The 18,802-nt window shown below is 43.0% G+C and overlaps 1 protein-coding gene across 1 annotated transcript in view; it reads right to left on the bottom strand.

The window, feature by feature from the left end:
* Positions 1-18,802, bottom strand: part of GFRAL (GDNF family receptor alpha like) — a 73,839-nt gene that overhangs the window by 27,118 nt on the left and 27,919 nt on the right. Inside the window, exons 3-4 of the mRNA XM_040349848.1 lie at positions 16,025-16,177; positions 6,096-6,515 (exon numbers count right to left, since the gene is read on the bottom strand). Coding sequence (XP_040205782.1) covers positions 6,096-6,515; positions 16,025-16,177 — 573 coding nt within the window. The remainder of the gene's footprint in view (positions 1-6,095; positions 6,516-16,024; positions 16,178-18,802) is intronic.

Here is an 18,802-nt window from a genome sequence, read left to right as displayed (position 1 = left end):
AGAGCTAAATGTGGGGAATCTATCTTCAAAAGTTCACACTAACCGCTTGCTGACCAGCCATCGTCATTATATGCGGTAGGTCGGCTCTCCTGCGCAAACCGTCGTAGGTGTACGTTGGTCTTTGCACAGGAGATGACAGGCACACACTTGCCGTGGGAGCGGGCCCATGGGTCCATCGTACTTGAGGTCCGCCGACGACCCATGATCATGGCATACAGAGGCAGTACGGTGTTTTGTAAACAAGGCGATTCCTGTTTTGAAAGGTGACATGTCAGAGATCTTCTGTTCCCAGTGATCAGAAACAGCTATCTCTGTCATGTCCCTGGTAGCCCATCCCCCCTAAAATTAGAACACACCCAGGGAACGCACTTAACCCCTTGATCGCCCTCTAGTGTTAACCCCTTCCCCGCCAGTGTCATTTATACATTGATCAGTGCATTTTTATAGCATCGATCAATGTAATAATGTCACTGGTCCCCAAAAAGTGTCATTTGGGGGCAGATTTGTTCGCCGCAATGTTGCAGCCCCATTAAAAATTTGCAGATTGCCGCCATTAAAAGTAAAAACAATAAAAAAAAAATAAAAGTCTTTAAATCTATCCCATAGTTTGTAGACGTGATAACTTTTGCGCAAACCAGTCAATATGTGCCTATTGTGATTTTTTTACCAAAAATATGTAGAAGAATACAGTATATATGGGCCTAAACTGATGAATATTTTTTTTTATATATATTTTTTGGGGATATGCATTATAGCAGAAAGTAAAAAAATTGTCAGTATTTTTTTGTTTAATAGCGCTAAAAAAATAAAAACCACAGAGGTGATCAAACATCACCAAAAGAAAGCTCTATTTGTGGGAAAAAAAGGAAGGTCAATTTTGTTTGGGTACAACTTCGCACAACCATCAGTCAGTTAAAGCGACACAGTGCCATATTGCAAAAGATGGCCTGGTCGTTAAGGGGTCAAATCCTTCCGGGGATGAAGTGGTTAAAGAACAAATTACTTTCCTAAAAGGCTTAACAAAAATAATTAATACATTCTGTATTCTATGTTCTTTACAGATATATTGTATATACATGTTTCAGTTTGATTTGTTAGCTGAGAAAGAGGCATTGTTTCTTTAAATGTTTACATTTACATTTGATGCTGCTTTAATAATATTAAATTTGTAACACTTTATAAATAATAAATGTTAATTTGTTTTGAAAGCCTGTTTCATGAGACTATTCCTTTTTTTAAACACCATATTATTGTATTATTTTCAAATAAAAACCTTCAAACCTATATCAAATACATTTGGAAAATAAGTTTTACCAACTTAAAAAATTGAATAAGTTACATTATTATCACTTAGAACTAAGTAACTAAGTAATAGGGCAGCACAGAGGCGATTCAGTTCGCATGTGTTGCGCTATATAAGTTTTTCACTCACTCACCCACAGTGGTGTAGTGGTTAGCACTTTCATCTAGCAGCAAAAGGGTCACTGGTTCAAAACCTGACCACGACGCTCCCTGCCTGCCATTTTTATGTTCTACCCTGTGTCTGCATAGGTTTCCTCCCAAACTCCAAAGACATGCTGGTAGGGTAACTGGCTCCTGTGTAAATGGAACCAAGTATGTGTATGAATGAATGTGAGTAAGGGGTCTTAGATTGAAAGCTCTTTGCGGGCAGGGACTGATGTGAATGTACAATGTATATGTAAAGCCCTCTGTAAATTGACAGTGCTATATAAGTACTTGAAATAAATAAGTTAATGTATGTGTTCCTAACTTAACCTTTTCTGTAAACTGGATTATTGAGTTGGCTTTACTTAAACCTATAGTCTATAAACTGGAAAGTTGAGTTGACTTTACTTAAACCTATGGTCTATAAACTGGAAAAATTTTGTTGGCTTTACTTAAAAATATAGGGCCAGATCCACAGCCAGCGCCGCGAATTAAGTTACTCAAAACTTATGTCATTTAAGTTACGGCGCCCTAATTTGGTGTCGTAAGTGCCGTATCCACAGCGCGTTTGCGCACAAAATTGCGCAAGCGTAACTTAAATCCCGAGGCGTAAGGCGGGGTTATTGCAAGTGGGAAGGAAGTGGGCGTGCTTCATTGTAATGAGCCGTGACCCCATGCAAATGAAGGTCCGGCCGTACTGCGCATGCGCGCACGAATCTGCTGCTCACTGGGCATGTGCAGAACTTTGCTCGGCGCAATCAGTGAGATAGGTAAAAGGCCAAGCGTACTTAGTTTGAGGATCGCCCTGTGTATAAATAGCCCCAGACAAACACACTTCCCTTGCAAAAGTATTTCCCTGTGTTACCCTTCCTAGAGAAAGTTGCTTCTGCTTTGAACGTTTGTCGGTGTTTGTTGGTGAGTTGTGTGTGTTAGAGAAGTTTTGGAGGAGTATTAGATTGTAGTTGGTGTTTGTTTCTGCTAAGCGTATTTTCTGTTTGTTTTTGTCTGAATATTTTTTTTTTTCTGAGTGTATTTTGTGTTTGTTTTTTTCTGATTGTATTTTTTTTTTTTTTGCGTGTTTGTTTTTGAATTTGTAGTAGCTGTCTGCTTGTGTGTTTTGCTTTTTGTGTGTTTCTTCTGTGAGTGTTTTTGTTTGTTTGTTGTGTGTGTATTTTTGTTTGTTAGTCCTGTAAGTTTATTCTTGTTGCTGAGTGGTGTCTGTGATGGCACCCAAGCGCAGGAAGCTCAATTTTAATCAGGTTGAGAAGCAAATCCTTGCTCGGGCCATCGTCCTATATGGGCGATATTTGCATGGCCCTGATAGCCGGAACACCTCCCCGGCCCAAAGGAAGGCGATTCTAAAAAAGATAACGGATCAGATCAATGCGGCGGGGGGGAGACGAGGACCCTCGCTGGCATCCAAAAAAAGATCAACGATCTAAAGAGCGTGGTCCGCAACAAGGTGGCAAAGATCAATGCCCATACCACGGGCACTGGAGGAGGCCCAGCCTGCCCCATCCGGCTCAGTGAGGAGGAATGGGCAGTGGCCCGGTGTTTCCAGCCAGAGCAGGTGGTGGGCCTGCGTGGATATCAGTCAGGTGTTCCTGTGAGGCCAGGTAAGTTTTTTGTTTTTCTATCTGGTGATTAGCATGTGTGGGTGGGGGAAGGGAAGATGTGCCAAGTGTGTGGATCCTCAAACCTGTGATTGTTTTGTGTCCTCCACTGATGACCAGGAGATTGCAGGCCCATCAGGCCAGGAGGTTGCTGGCCCATCAGGCCAGGCTGCTGCACCACCCCAAGGACAAGATGCTGCTGATGAGTCCCAAGAAGGGCAGGATTCCCCAGGGGAGGGGCCAAACCTCCCCTCATGAGGAGGTTGGGGGGGAGGAGAATGAGGGGGAGGAGGATGAGGGGGTGGAGGAAGAAGATCTTCAAATTGGCAGAGAAGTCCTTTTGGCCTCGGATATGATTACCTTTGAGGATACCCTTGAGGCTACCCTTGAGGCTACCCCTGAGGCTACCCCTGAGGCTACCCCTGAGGCTACCCCTGAGGCTGGCAGCAGTCTGGCCACCATCAGGGGTGGCCCCTCCCACTCCTCCCCCAACAGGCCGCAACCCACAAGGGTCACTCTCCCCCCTCCTCCCAGGCCACAAGCCTCAGGGGCAGGCAGGATGGCGACCCAGGAGACCAGGGGGGTGGCCGAGCGTCTGCCGGCCAGTCTGCAGAAGGACAATGCCCGGCAGACCCGCCAACTGGGTCAGATAAAAGAGACTCTGACCCAGATGGAGCACAGCCTGGGTGCAATGAAGGAGTCACTCAGTGATGGGGCCACAAACTCATTGGCGGTCATCACATGTTTGTAGGACCTGAAGACCGCCACAACAGGCGTGGCCCAGGAGGTGACTACCCTGACCCAGGCTGTGCAGGACAATACCAGGGCTGTGCAGGACAATACCCGGGCTGGCCAGGCCAATACGGCTGCCGTCACTGTCTGTCTCACAAGGATAGCAGTGGCCTTGGAGGGCAGGCCAGCAGGAGGACAGACACCAGGGGAGGCTCCTCCTTCCCGTGCTCACCCACCCCCCCCATGAAGATACTCCCTCCCCTGCTCACACCCCCCCATGAAGATACTCCCTCCCCTGCTCACACCCCCCCATGAAGATACTCCGGTTGGCCGTGGCCGTGCCCGTGTCCATGCCCGTGGGCAGCCCAGGCGTAGCAATCGCCGCCGCAATTAATTTGCAGGGGTACTTTTGTTTTTTATTTTTATGATTTTTTTTATATTTTTATAATTTTGTTTATTATACTGTACTTATGATTTGGTTTATGTGTGTGAATGATGTGTGAATGTGGGGGGGTGGCTTTCCTGATTAAATAAGGGTGTCACCCTCAGTTTTGGTGGAGAAGGGATCCCCAGGACCAGGGAGAAGTCATCCCAGGTCCCTGAATGGTGTATGAATGCACAGTAACAGAATTGGAGCCGTGGCGGGGCGTTACTGCTCCCAAGTACCGGGGGGGGTCCTTGGATCTAATCCAATTAGATGTGCATGTGATATGTCTGTGCTAGGGACCACAGTGGTGTGCATTCATGCATTCTCATTGTGACATAATTAATGTGTGTGTTTACTGTGCAAAGATGCATTCTGCGAGGCGTCTCCTGACTGCTGTTCCCTCAGAAGAGGGGGTACCCTGGGTTACTAAAGTCACTAGTCTAGCTATGCGTATGGATGCCCCTGGCATGTTGGCATACAGATTGTTGTCCTGCAAGTGTGTGTGCTCAGCTCTTCCTTAATGGTGTTGCTTTAGCTGACCTTTACACGGCATGTGTAAAATTAGGGCTGCTTTTATAAAGTGTAACTTTACACATTGAAACTAACAGAAGCGCACAGGGCGTAATTTACGGCGCACACACTTAATTGTGTGGATCGCCCTATCTCCCTCATTTGCATCTTTGCCTATCAAAACAGCGGCGTGTCTAGCGTAATTTGCGCACGAAAATGCGCCGGTGTAATTATTTTAGGTAGGACGGAAAAACCTGATTTTAAGGAGTATCTCGTTTTGAGGATCAGGCGCAAAGATACGTGCCGTGTAAATTTTAATTACGCCGCGTATCTCGAGTTAAGTCGGCGCATCTGCTTTGTGGATCTGGCCCCTAGTTCCAGACAAGTTAAAGTATGCACTCCTAACTTAAAACACTATGGTCTATAAACGGAAAAAAATTTAGTTGGCTTTAATTAAAGTGGATGTAAACCCACTCTCATCCTTTCTAAACTATTGCCATAGTGCTGAACTATAAGGATATACATGCCTTCTGCATGTATCCTTACCTGTCAAATGTCTCCCCTCTGTCTGTTATAAGAACTGAAAAACTGCAGATTCTGTGGGTGGGTCTGTTGTCTGGAGCTTGGTGGGTGGAGTCGTGATGTCAGTAGACTCCCCGCCCACCTCTACACCCCCCCTTACACTAAATTCTGCTATGATCACTAACATCCAGTCAAAATCCAGAAAAGTAACCACATGACTTCAAAAAAGGAGTGGGGGTGGGAATTAAAAAAATAATGCTAGTGCATGAGATATATAAATAACCTGTCATTCACAGCAAGGGGGAAGAACGGACAACAGTTTTCTCCTGTTTGTTAATTTATCTCTCTGAAAAAAGAAAAGAGGATTGCTCAGAGCTGGATTAACTCTTTGTGGCAAGACTGGGCACAGATGATAGGAAATCTTATACGTTGTGACAGTAAAAAAAAAAAAAAAAAAAAAAATCGGGTTTACATCACACTTTAAAACAACTAAGTTGAAAACATGAAAAGTCTAATGAGTTAAGCAAAAATAAGTTTAGTTAACAGTACTTAAAAAGCTGATGCAAATAGTTGCCTCCATTTTTTTGAGTAGACCCAGCACACTATTTTTTACAGTGTTCTAACACTTTCCTATTCCATCTAAAACTAAAGAAAATGGCTATAGAAGCACTTTAAAGTTTCCTTTTTAGCCCAATATTTTAACCCTTCACTACTCTGAGCAGTGTGTAGTCCTCCCCCATATATTGTATTGTACATTAAATAAATGTATTTCAATAATACGAAGACCTCGTTATAATAACAGCTATTTTTACAAAAAGACATATCGCATGGCATTCAGTACTTACATGAATCTATGTCCAAAGTGTTAAAATCATTTTTACTCTCTGATTGTTTAAAAATGTGTCTTTCTTTTGCATGTTTCAAGCACGTATTATTATAAATACTGTTCCAAACTTTGATACACTTTCTTTTTGTTGAGTTTAGGCATACACAGTTTCCCATTACAGTCTCTCTCAGTTCATTCCAAGCTGTCAGACAACTTTGTACGGCATCATTCAGGGTGCATTCTTGTGGATGAATGCATTGACTTTTGAAGTTTTCATATAAAGAAAAGCAATTATGGTTTTCTTTGCATAATTGTTTCGCTAAAATGCAATCATTTGCCTTTCCCGGCAAAGTGGTATCAATTTTTCTTGGATGATGCATAGAGCTTTTTTGTATAATAGAAATTTGCTGCTTTATAGGTCCCAAAGGAACATTCTGTACTGCACACAAAAAGAAATGAATTAATTCAATATTGTATAACTATACTTCATTTTCCAGTTATTATGGCTCTAATGTGATCATAACGTGTATCGTTCATTGTAAGGCAGAACCTTTACATTTTTGTAACAAAAAATCATGGTATTGTAGAAAAATAAGAGGATTTGATTGTAGTTTTTACAGTGTTCGGAAGATGTCACCTTAATAAAATTGCATTATACAAGTATGATTCAGCTTACAGGCAATAAAACAGCCTTGGTTATTTGCCTGGTTGGTCTAGTATCACTGGCTGGATCAGCAGTATTTCTTCAGACAAGGCAGTGTTTTTACCTGTTACCAATTTTACCTGGACTATTTTCCAGATCGATAGTATAATTAGAAAATGGACATTATTGCTGGTTCAGAACAGTAATATAAATGCGTAGGGTAGGCCAATATGATTAAGGCAACACAAATTGCATTTTCTTCACCATCATAAAGGTGAGCAATAGGGCATGCAGTGGGGAAAATAATTATTTGATCCCCTGCAGATTTTGTAAATGTGCCCACTTACAAAAAAATGAAGGATCTGTCATTTTTATCATAGGTGTCTTTTAAATGATAGGGAATATAAACCAAAAATCGAGAAAAAACTCATGAATGCTATAAATTAAGTTGCAGTTCAGTCTTAAAAAAAAAAAGTATTTGATCCCCAAGGAAAACTTAGTACTTGGTGGAGAAACCCTTGTTGGCAAGCACAGAGGTAAGTTGTTTCTGGTGTAGTTGGTGACCAGGTTTGCACACATCTCAGTAGGGATTTTGGTTCACTCTTCTTTACAGATCTTCTCTAAATCCTTAAAAGGGTTGCAAAGGTTTGTTTTTTATTTTCAAAATAGGTTCCTTAAAGCTAGTGCATTGTTGGTTCACTTACCTTTTCCTTTGATTTCTCTTCTAAATGTCTTATTTCTTTGTCTGAATTTCTCACTTCCTGTTTCTCCTCAGTAAGCTTGCCCCCATCATCCGAGCTGTTCTGGCTGGGACTACATGCCTGTGGGGAGACGCTTTGAACACAGTGGGCCAGATTCACAAAGAATTGCCCTGGCGCAGTGTATCAGAGATACGCTACGCCGCTGTATCTTACCTGGCGGAATTTCAAATCCAGGAAGATTTTGCGCCATAAGTTATGGCGGCGTAGTGTATTTCTCGGCGCGTATTTCAAATTGGGCGGGTAGGGGGCGTGATTCATTTAAATGAAGCGCGTCCCCACGGCGATTGAAATGCGCATGCTCCGTTTCGAAATTTCCCGCCGTGCTTTGCGCGAAATGATGTCGCACCGACGTCATTTTTTGAACGTAGGCGTGAGTTACGTCCTTTCCTATTCACGGACGACTTACGCAAAAAAAATAATCAAAATTCGACGCGGGAACGACGGCCATACTTTAACATGGCAAGTCTATCTATACACCACGAAATAGCAGCTTTAACTATATGCCGGGAAAAGCCGACTAGCGACGACATAAGAGAATGCGACGGCCGCGCGTACCTTCGTGGATCGACGGAAAAAGCTAATTAGCATACCCGACGTGGAAAACGACGCAAACTCCACCCAGCAGGCGCCGAAGTATTGCACCTACGATCCGAAGGCGTACGAAGCCGTACGCCTGTCGGATCGAAGCCAGAAGCCGTCGTATCTTGGTTTGAGGATTCAAACTAAAGATACGATGTGGCACATTTGAAAGTACGCCGGTGTATCAGTAGATACGCCGGTATACTCTCACTGTGAATCTGAGCTAGTGTCTCCCCGCAGGGATGTAGTCCCAAGGCTATACAAAATAAGCAGCATGATACACTAGATATGGAAAACACAGATCTCCAACCAATAGTAGAAGTTCACTTTATTACAGCACTTAGTAAAACAGACATGTCCACTCACAGCCAGAACCAACTAGGGGAGAATCACCAGCAGCCACTGAAGTCAACCTAGATGCCCCTGTACCTTAAGTTTGGTTCACAACAAAATAAGGTCTGACAGCATCCAGGCTGTCTTCAATGGCTGCTGGTGGCTCTCCCTAGCTGGTTCTCCAGCGCTCGAGGCAGTTACACTTGCTTTCCCTCTCCCTGACCAGGAGATAATGTTGAGCCATCCGTTGGGAATCCCCTCCCTACACACATGAGCTGACATGTGAGTGGACACAATGCCATATTTATAAGGGGGTAAAACTGTCATGGGCTCCCCTGCCAAAGAGGGACCCAGACTTCCTTTATAAAACAAAAACGTATTTTCCCTTAATACTTTATTAGTGTGTCCTTTGAGAAAATTGTCCAGTCTGCAGGTCATTTCTCACTCCATCTCAACAGGCAGCTGAATTAAATGATTAAGGGCTTGCTTATACCTTTCCAATTTATAGGGCCAAATTCCCAAAAAAGCTGCCTAACTTAACTTTCAGCAGTTAAGTTACACTGACTTAAAATTTCTACCTAAGTGCCTGATCCACAAAGCACTTACCTAGAAATTACACGCCGTGTAACTTAAGTGCCTCCGTCGCAAGGCGGTCCTCCTCTCCGGGGGGCATTTAAAATTTAAATGAGGCGCGCTCCCGCGCCGGCCGTACTGCGCATGCGTGTGACGTAATTTTCCCGACGTGCAGCGCGCGAACGTAATTTACAGCGGGCTTTGTGGATTGCGACGGGACACTAAAGTTGCGACGGGTGAAAAAAAAAAAAAGCGCCGGGAAAACAAAAACAAAAAATAAAAATTGTCAACGTCGCTCGGCATGCATTCCTGAGAGGGAGAACTCCATGCCAATTTTCAAAGAAAAAACCGGCATGGGTTCCCCCCCAGGAGCATACCAGGCCCTTAGGTCTGGTATGGGTTGTAAGGAGACCCCCCTACGCCGAAAAATCGACGTAGGGGATCCCCCTACAATCCATACCAGACCCGTATCCAAAGCACGCTACCCGGCCGGTCAGGAAAGGGAGTGGGGACGAGCGAGCGCCCCCCCCCCTCCTGAGCCGTGCCAGGCTGCATGCCCTCAACATGGGGGGGTTGGGTGCTCTGGGGCAGGGGGGCGCACTGCGGGCCCCCCCACCCCAGAGCACCCTGTCCCCATGTTGATGAGGACAGGACCTCTTCCCGACAACCCTTGCCGTTGGTTGTCGGGGTATGCGGGCGGGGCTTATCGGAATCTGGGAGTCCCCTTTAATAAGGGGGCCCCCAGATACCGGCCCCCCACCCTAAGTGAATGGATATGGGGTACATCGTACCCCTACCCATTCACCTGGAGGCAAAAAGTTAAAGTTATTAAACACACAACACAAGGGTTTTTAAAATAATTTATTAGTCTGCTCCGGAGGCCCCCCCTGTCTTCTTTATTAGCTCTAATACCAGGGGGGGCTTCTTCTTCCACTCTCCGGGGGTCTTCTCCGCTCTCTGGGGGGGGTTTCTTCTTCCGCTCTCTGGGGGGGGTCTTCTCCGCTCTCCGGGGGTCTTCTTCTATCTTCACCGCTCTCCGCTGTTGACTCGGTGCACCCCGGTTCTTCTCCAGCTGTCCGGTGCCTTCTCCTTCAGCGCTGGCTGCCTGCTATCTTCATGTGTTAGCTCAATTACTAACAGGCAGCCAGCGCGGTCTTCTGTGACGTCACCTTCTTCTCTTCTGTTCTTCTCCCCTCTTCCGATGTTGACACATCGCCTATTGTCACTGCAATGATGGAAGCGCGCCTTGCATCCCATTTATATAGGCATCACCGTCCCATCATGCTCCGGCAGGTACCCACGTGGTGGGTGCCTACCCGCGTGCACCCACCACGTGGGTACCTGCCGGAGCATGATGGGACGGTGATGCCTATATAAATGGGATGCAAGGCACGCTTCCATCATTGCAGTGACAAGAGGCGACGTGTCAACATCGGAAGAGGGGAGAAGAACAGAAGAGAAGAAGGTGACGTCACAGAAGACCGCGCTGGCTGCCTGTTAGTAATTGAGCTAACACACGAAGATAGCAGGCAGCCAGCGCTGAAGGAGAAGGCACCGGACAGCTGGAGAAGAACCGGGGTGCGCCGAGTCAACAGCGGAGAGCGGCGAAGATAGAAGAAGACCCCCGGAGAGCGGAGAAGACCCCCCCCCCCCCGGAGAGCGGAAGAAGAAACCCCCCCCGGAGAGCAGAGAAGACCCCCCCCGGAGAGCGGAAGAAGAAACCCCCCCGGAGAGCGGAGAAGACCCCCGGAGAGTGGAAGAAGAAGCCCCCCCTGGTATTAGAGCTAATAAAGAAGACAGGGGGGCCTCCGGAGCAGACTAATAAATTATTTTAAAAACCCTTGTGTTGTGTGTTTAATAACTTTAACTTTTTGCCTCCAGGTGAATGGGTAGGGGTACGATGTACCCCATATCCATTCACTTAGGGTGGGGGGCCGGTATCTGGGGCCCCCTTATTAAAGGGGACTCCCAGATTCCGATAAGCCCCGCCCGCATACCCCGACAACCAACGGCAAGGGTTGTCGGGAAGAGGTCCTGTCCTCATCAACATGGGGACAGGGTGCTCTGGGGTGGGGGGGCCCGCAGTGCGCCCCTCTGCCCCTGAGCACCCAACCCCCCCATGTTGAGGGCATGCGGCCTGGCACGGCTCAGGAGGGGGGGGGGGCGCTCGCTCGTCCCCACTCCCTTTCCTGACCGGCCGGGTAGCGTGCTTTGGATACGGGTCTGGTATGGATTGTAGGGGGACCCCCTACGTCGAATTTTCGGCGTAGGGGGGGTCTCCTTACAACCCATACCAGACCTAAGGGCCTGGTATGCTCCTGGGGGGGGACCCATGCCGGTTTTGAATTTACAAATTGCCGTGGAGTTCTCCCTCAGGAATGCATACCAAATGCCGTCGCTTGAATGGGCCTTTACAAGGTGTGACTAATTTTCCACATTGTAAAACCAGCCCTAGTTTTGCGCAAGCAAATCGGAACTTACGCAGAAATCACAATGATGAAAAGCGTTGTGGATCTGCTTAAGTCCTCATTTGCATACTCAACGCTGCATTTCAATGAGAAATGCCCCCAGCGGCGGATGCGGTACTGCATCCTAAGATCTGACCGTGTAAGTATCTTACACATGTCAGATTTTCTGCCTAACTTTGGAAAAAGCCTTTTGAGGATCGTTTCCAAAGTTAGGCACAGACTGAACAGCAGTTCCGCCTGCGTATCTCTTTTGGGAATCAGGACCATAGTTCTTAGAACATATTTGAACATGATGGTCACTAGTTGTTTGGGAGAAAGGTTGTTTAGCAAACTGGCACTGATAAATAATTATTTTAGAACCATGAAGACCCATGAAAGACTAAGCGCTCTGTGCCTACTGGCTGTCAAGAGCAGTGTCTTCAAGATGGTACAGTTTGATGAGTTTGTTAAAGATTTTACAGATGCTAAGTGCAGGAAGAAAGACTTTTTGTAAATATTTTAGAGTGATGCATAAATGTAATGTTGACTTGTCATTTATAATTGCCCGGGTCATGTGTATTCTCACAGTCAATATAATTGAGAAAAACATTAGACAGTCTTCTTCGAAACCTAACTTATTTTTTTATTTTTTTAGAACAAGTGAGTTTTTATATTTATTTCAGTTCACTTTTTCATTTGTCATATTATTTCATTTCTATGCTGAGGGGCCCCAAAATGTAAAGTGCCCCGGGTCCACCAAGGTCTATATCTGGCACTGAGTAATGAAATAAAGTGAACTTCCACTATTTTTTGGAGCTCAGTGTCATCCCTATCTCATGTATCCTGTGGCTCTTGTGTGACTTACACCAGTGATGTGTTTTATACACAGTAGCAATTGGGCTTCCTACATTTAAAGACTGTTTTGTATTCCTACATAGGACTTTGTGCAATAAGGACTTTGGTGTTCATTTGCTAAACCTATAGAGTGCAAAATCTGGTGCAGATGTGCAAAGAAACCAATCAGATTCCAGGTCTTTTGTCAAAGCTTAATTAAATAAAGAGTGAGGGCCCCTCAGACAAAGTCACAGGAAGTGATGAAACGCGTCAGACGGTGATCTTGGTGGCCCCAGAAGTGACACGTGCGCTCCACGCACTGCAGGGGAATCAGGAAACAACAGTAAGCGGCTGATGTACACAGATGTCTTTTCCTTATTTACTGCAGAACCCGGGTGACTACGCTCATACTTTTACTTGAGATATATGGTCTTTATTTTGGTACGCTTAATTTGTAAGGGTATTTTTTTATAGATTTCATTAAACTTTTTAAGCAATATTATACTATGTGGTCAATTTATTTTTCCACATACCATTGCTGAACCCTTGCGAAAGTGTGCTTACCAACTGGGTGAAAAATACAGCGGTGGATCATCAGTGGTTTTAAGGCGTATGTTGTCTTGAATTGCAGTGAGTGCATCCCCAAAAGGGGGTGATCCTCCCACGCGGTGAAGTTTTGGTGGAAGGTGCACAAATTGAGATTGATTACCCTACTTAAACACTACTGCACTCCTCTACATCACCCTTTTTTCCTGTATGAACAACATATGGAAGATATGTCAAATCAGAGGTTTGACTAAAGCGCTGCTACAGTATTATTGAGGACTCTGAATTTTTGAGTGTTTTATATTGCTGTTTAACATTTCATATTATCTTATTTTTAAGTAGCTGCTATTTATCATTTTACAAATTAATATTGTATATGATCATTTTTGTCTGACACCAATTTTTGCTTATCATCCTACATTGCTTTCTTCCTAAAGTGCTGAGCGGTGCTTGTTTAGTTAGGACGGTTTAAGCATCCTTGTTTGAGTAGATTAAATGGGTTAGCGATAAAGAGGTCACGGAGAAAGGTGAGTTTGTTACAGACAGAGCGGGAATTCCAAAGGGCACAAGAGAAAGGGAATCTGGTCTTGGGAGGAAGAGAAATGGGAACTAAATTGTGTTGATTGTGGCTGCTGCCAGAGCGTACAGGGTGATGGTTGCATTGGATACAATTAAATGATGGAGGACCAGGGTTTGGGGATATATCTCCAGAGGTTAAGAGAAGCAGAAGGGTAAGGGAGGTAATATGGGGGGTGGGATTTATATGAAGGGACATGCCCCAGGGTCCTGGAGGTTTTGGGTGTGTGGATTTAGAATTAGCAGGAGTTGCTGATTGCAGTATAGGGTTGCCTTATCATCCCTTTAATCCAGGACACATATTATTTACACAGGTTCTGAGGCTGATTTAATGCAGATAAGGCCCCAAATGAGTTTAATTACCACCTTAATCAGCCACAGAACCCGTGTCCTGGATTAAAGGGATAATGTGGCAAACCTAGTGCAGTAATAAGGAGAGGGCAGAAGTGAGGGTGATATATATGCTGTGTGGGGGAGAAGAGGAGTGAAGGAAAGATAAGTTAAGGATAGAGGACAGAGCTGTCAAATGAGTGGTATGGAGTGCATGAAGGGTTAAAGCTGAAGGGGTAAACAAGGTCACCTGTCTGTGTAGTTTTTGTTCAAAGTATTTTCTTGTGTTCATTTGATTTTTGCATTCGTGAAGTGCAGAGTCAGAAGTGATCCCACTTTAAGAAAGAGCCCCAGTTGCAAATGTGCCCCCTGCAAATGCCTCCTCCAAAAGATACTTATATTTATACTGATAGGGATGGGTGCATTTCAATTATCAATCAGGAGGTAATAAAGGTTTGCTGGTAACAGGGCAAAATTCTCACTTCAGAAACAGACTAGCAAAAGGGCACTAAAGTTAACGGGCCACAAATTTGAGTAAGACAAGTGAGATAATAAAGCATTGTAATGTTGACAGGTCTACAGATAGGTTAGGCAAAAATAACATACCAATATTGTTAAATAGACATACGCAAAAGCAGATAGCAGTGTTTCAGTTTTTGGGTGGAGATGTTATTAAAGATTAGGAGTGGGTTCCAGTGTTTTGAATCTGTCACATGTTGTGAACCCCTGTGTGGAGAATAATTTTTAATGTTGTGTAATAGATTTTAAATGGTTCATAATAAAAAATATGTTTTTGTGGTAATCAGTTTCTCTTCTATATGTCCACACAAAGTCCATGACTACATATTCTGTTCAAAGTTGTACATTTAGAGACTGTTTCTTATACCTACATAGGAATTTGTGCAATAAAGACTTTGTGCAATAAGGAATTTATGTGTTGTATCACTAGTCACTATTTATCATTCATCAATATCATATTTAATAATTTTATTTATTTTTTCTTATTATTATTATTCTCTTTTTATTTTGTGTTTTGGTTTTCGTTTCTAGTTTTCTTTCTAATTCTTTTTATTTGTATTATTATGTATTGTTTTTTCATTATCTTTTCAGTCTCTAATATTTTTTTTTTATTGTGTATTACTTTACAGATAGATTACTAGGGTTTCTGCGCTTTTTTTTTTTTGTTTTTGTCTATGAGAAAGCCATCTCTCACACGACAGTTTTGGTGTTTATGGTAACTTTTGGCTTGGGAAACACCTTTATAGATGTAAAGGGATAAATTAATCTGCCTGGGTTATATTTATGTACAGATTTGCAAACTTTGTTATTTATTGTGACCATTTGTAGGGCAAATAAAAATGCATGGGAAGCCCAGAACTGCAATGGGGTTACTAATGTCAAAATGAAATAAATAAATAATTGAAACAGTGTTTCTCCCTACACAGAATTGTTGATTTCCCCCAACAGCTTCAGTGCACACTGAAAAATGGCTGCTATGGGCTCCTTTCACACTTGTGCGACTTTTTCTAGTGACTTTGGACATCAGTGTTGCATTACAATTTGTACCCCATGATTCCCAATGATAACCAGTCATATATGTACTTCAGGTCGCACCTACTTCAAAGTAGTCCCTGTACTATTTTGGTCTGACTTTGATGCGAGTTGAGGTTCATAGACCTCAAGTTTACACAGACATTCCCTGAAATTGCAGCAAAATCATGTCAAAATTGCGTCCAGAAAATTGCGTGACTTTCAAGTCGCGACATTGTGAAAGGGGCCTTAGAAAGATGGCTGGGTTATCTATTCCTTCAAATTATTATTCAATGCATTGTAATGCAAATGACAAGGGCAAAGGCTATGCACAGAATTACATAAGATTGCTATTTTTCAGGTGGAAAATCAGAAACGTTTTTTTTTCTCAAAAGTTTGCAAATTGTAAGCTTTGCAAATCCCATCAATTCATGATATCAACAATCCAGTGTCACATTCATATACATTATATGTGTATAGCTCTAGCAGGCATTGCAATCAATAAGTTACAAATTTATCTTTTTAAATGGAATTTTCCAAGCAATTGCTATTGCTTACCAAAAATATGGTTAGCATCAGGGATGTCTGCTAAGTCTGCTAAGTATTTAAATATGCAAATGTAGCAGTTCCTGCATGTTTATGGAAACATTGTTTGTAAGAAAGTTCTTGGATCTTCTGACCACTACATAGACCTTTTCAAAAGGCCTTTATATTAGAATGCCCTTATTATAAACCACTTGGTAACAAAATAATTTTAAGCAGCATAATAACAAATCATATCACAAAAAAGTATTACCTTGTTCTGGAATACATTCCATTTCTAGTAACTTTTTGACGCTGCAGTAAATATCTTCTGAGCAAGTGCAAGCTTTAAACTCAGGATATGTCTCCGTGAAATAGGATATGGTTGATCTACAGTTCATTAAATTTCTAAGTTGGCAATCAATGCCTAAGATAAAAGAATTTGGCAGCATTAAGCACAAAGTAGTAGCATAAAACATACAAACATTGAAGTGATATAAAAGGCATTTACAAATAAAATAACAAATGCGATACTTACCTGCTCTGTGCAGAAGTTTTGCACAGAGCAGCCATGTCCTTCCCTTCTCGGGTCCTCCTCTGGTGCTTCTGGCTCTTCCCTCCTGCCTAGTGCCCCCAGAGCAAGCAGCTCACTCCCAAGCTTCTGCTCTGTGTGTCCATTCACACATTCTCCTTATTGGCTTAGTTGCTGTGATTGACAGCAGTGGCCATTGACAGCAGTGGCATTGACAGCAATGGCCCCTGCTGCTGTCACAGCCAAAGAAAAGGGTGGGTCAGGTAAGTATTAGGGGGACTGGGGGATAGCTGAACAGAGACATTTTTTACCTTCATGCATAGACTGCATGGAGGATAAAAAAAACTTTCCTCCTTTAGAACCACTTCAAATCATAAGAATATACATTTTTGGTACCCAGGCTCATGTTCTGTTTTCCCAAATAATAAATACAAATAAAATACAAATAAAATCTAGCATTTTTCAATGCCAAATTTCCTCTTAAATGAAGGGCAGGGCTGTAGGGCTAGTATATATTTAGCAGAACGTTACCATAAAGATAAGCCTCAAACTTACTTGGCAATGGAGGTATAATGTTTTGTTGGGCACTTAAAATAGATACGATAAAGAGTAACCCCTTATGTGTTTTGAATGTAAAGCCATCTGGTTTGACATTAGCAACATGCATTCTATGTCAAATCAAAGTATGACACTTTTCCCATTTACTGAAATATCTTCAGACAAGTAATAATAAAGCTGGCATACTTTAACTCCCAAATGGACTAAGAGATGGCAAGGTTGTCAATTTTGAATTATACACACTACAATTGCTGGAATGTGATAAGAAGAACATAATTTAAAAAAAGAAGAACTATCAGTAATGTAGTCTCTATCGGCATATAGTGATTACTATAATGTTAGTTAAGGTGGCACGGATATTTCAGAAACACTGATATCTTTCAAGTAAGTCATTACTTTAAGACCCACCAGTCCTTCATGCAAATTTTAGAATTGCTACAATCAGGTGTGAAGCTGGCTAAATATCACTTATTACACAAGAAGGAATATGGCAGGCAAAAGTGTAGGAAGACCTTATGACCAACTTAATTACCAACTGAGTTTTGATTCAGTCTAACTTAATAGTACTGATCTACTCATCTGTAGCACCCTCCTACTTAGAATGCTAGAATGTTAGGTAAATCTCGTTCTTTTTGGCTCCTCTGTAATCAGTGGAGCAGTTGTTGATTGCTTTGGGCTGTTCTGGTTCTCATGGGCTGCAGGTTTAATTGTTTCCCCCCTGTATTCTAGAGGATTCTAGTTTTATAGTGGGCTGGAAAGTCAAATGAGCATGAATATTTATGGTACTTCAGCTAATCCCTGGGGAGGTGTGCCTAGTAGGGGGCAGTTGAAGATTCAAACACTGCAAGATTTAGTTGCACAAAATCCAAATGTGCCTCGTTTCCCCCTGAACTTAAGGTCAATCCACCTGCGCCTTTTACTGGTGATCGAAAGACCTACAGAGAATTCATTAATGCATGTAAATTAATATTTGAATTATGCCCTCACACCTTCCCCAATGACCGGATCAAGGTGCTTACCCTATTTACGTGGAGAACCATGTTCTTGGGCAAATACCTACCTAGAAAAAGAGGATCCAAACCTAAATTCATATCCACAATTTTTGGTAACTATGTCCTTGCTTTATATTATTGTTAGCCATAGCTTGGCAATGCTACAACCAATGGTGCCATCGTTCCCCCATGCTGCAACTCTGGCCAGTGTGCAACTCCTGCATTAATGCTGCTACATTTGCTGCAACAGACTGCCTTTGCGGGGAACAACCCTAAGACCTTCCTTGCTGACACCCTACACTACGGAATCCCTTGTTGCTACACTGGAGCCCTGCAAACGGATAAGTAGCAATTGTTTCACTTGTAGTACTATAGAAAGATCTGCTGCATATATTCCACCAAAAAACAATTGCTGTTATTTATTAAGGCTTCTAGCTATTAACATACTTATTGGGATAGACTGTTGTGCCTATGATTTTATTACCGGAGCTATATTTGCCTCTCATATACAACTATTAGTTGTCTTTACAACTACTATTTACTACATGCTTGACATAAGTGTTATTTGTTTATGGGCGTTGCCCTAACTTGCTGAACAAGTTTGCTCTAACTTTTCTATGCTAAGGGTTGATGGTATTTTCATACCAACTCTCTTAGTGGTCTAATGCATTTCTATATGTTTAAGTGGTATGATGTAGAGAACCCCCAAACTCCTGTTTGTGTAGAGTGATGCCTGGGGTCCCATACTGATAATCACTTGCATATAGAAGTGCATTGGAATCTTCAAGTGTATGCTATAATTTTAAACACTAAGCTCTGGTCGCATGTTATAATGCGTCCAACCTTAGTAGCTCAACGCCTTTCTTTATGTGAGAGAGAGATGATGTAGAGAACTCCCAAACTCCTGTTTGCGTGTGGAGTTACGCCTGGGGTCCAATACTGAATTCTCACATAGAGAAGTGCATTGAAA

This window comes from Rana temporaria, chromosome 4 (genome assembly GCF_905171775.1).
Source record: "Rana temporaria chromosome 4, aRanTem1.1, whole genome shotgun sequence".
NCBI classification, from domain to species: domain Eukaryota; kingdom Metazoa; phylum Chordata; class Amphibia; order Anura; family Ranidae; genus Rana; species Rana temporaria.
This window is presented reverse-complemented; position numbering and strand designations above follow the sequence as displayed.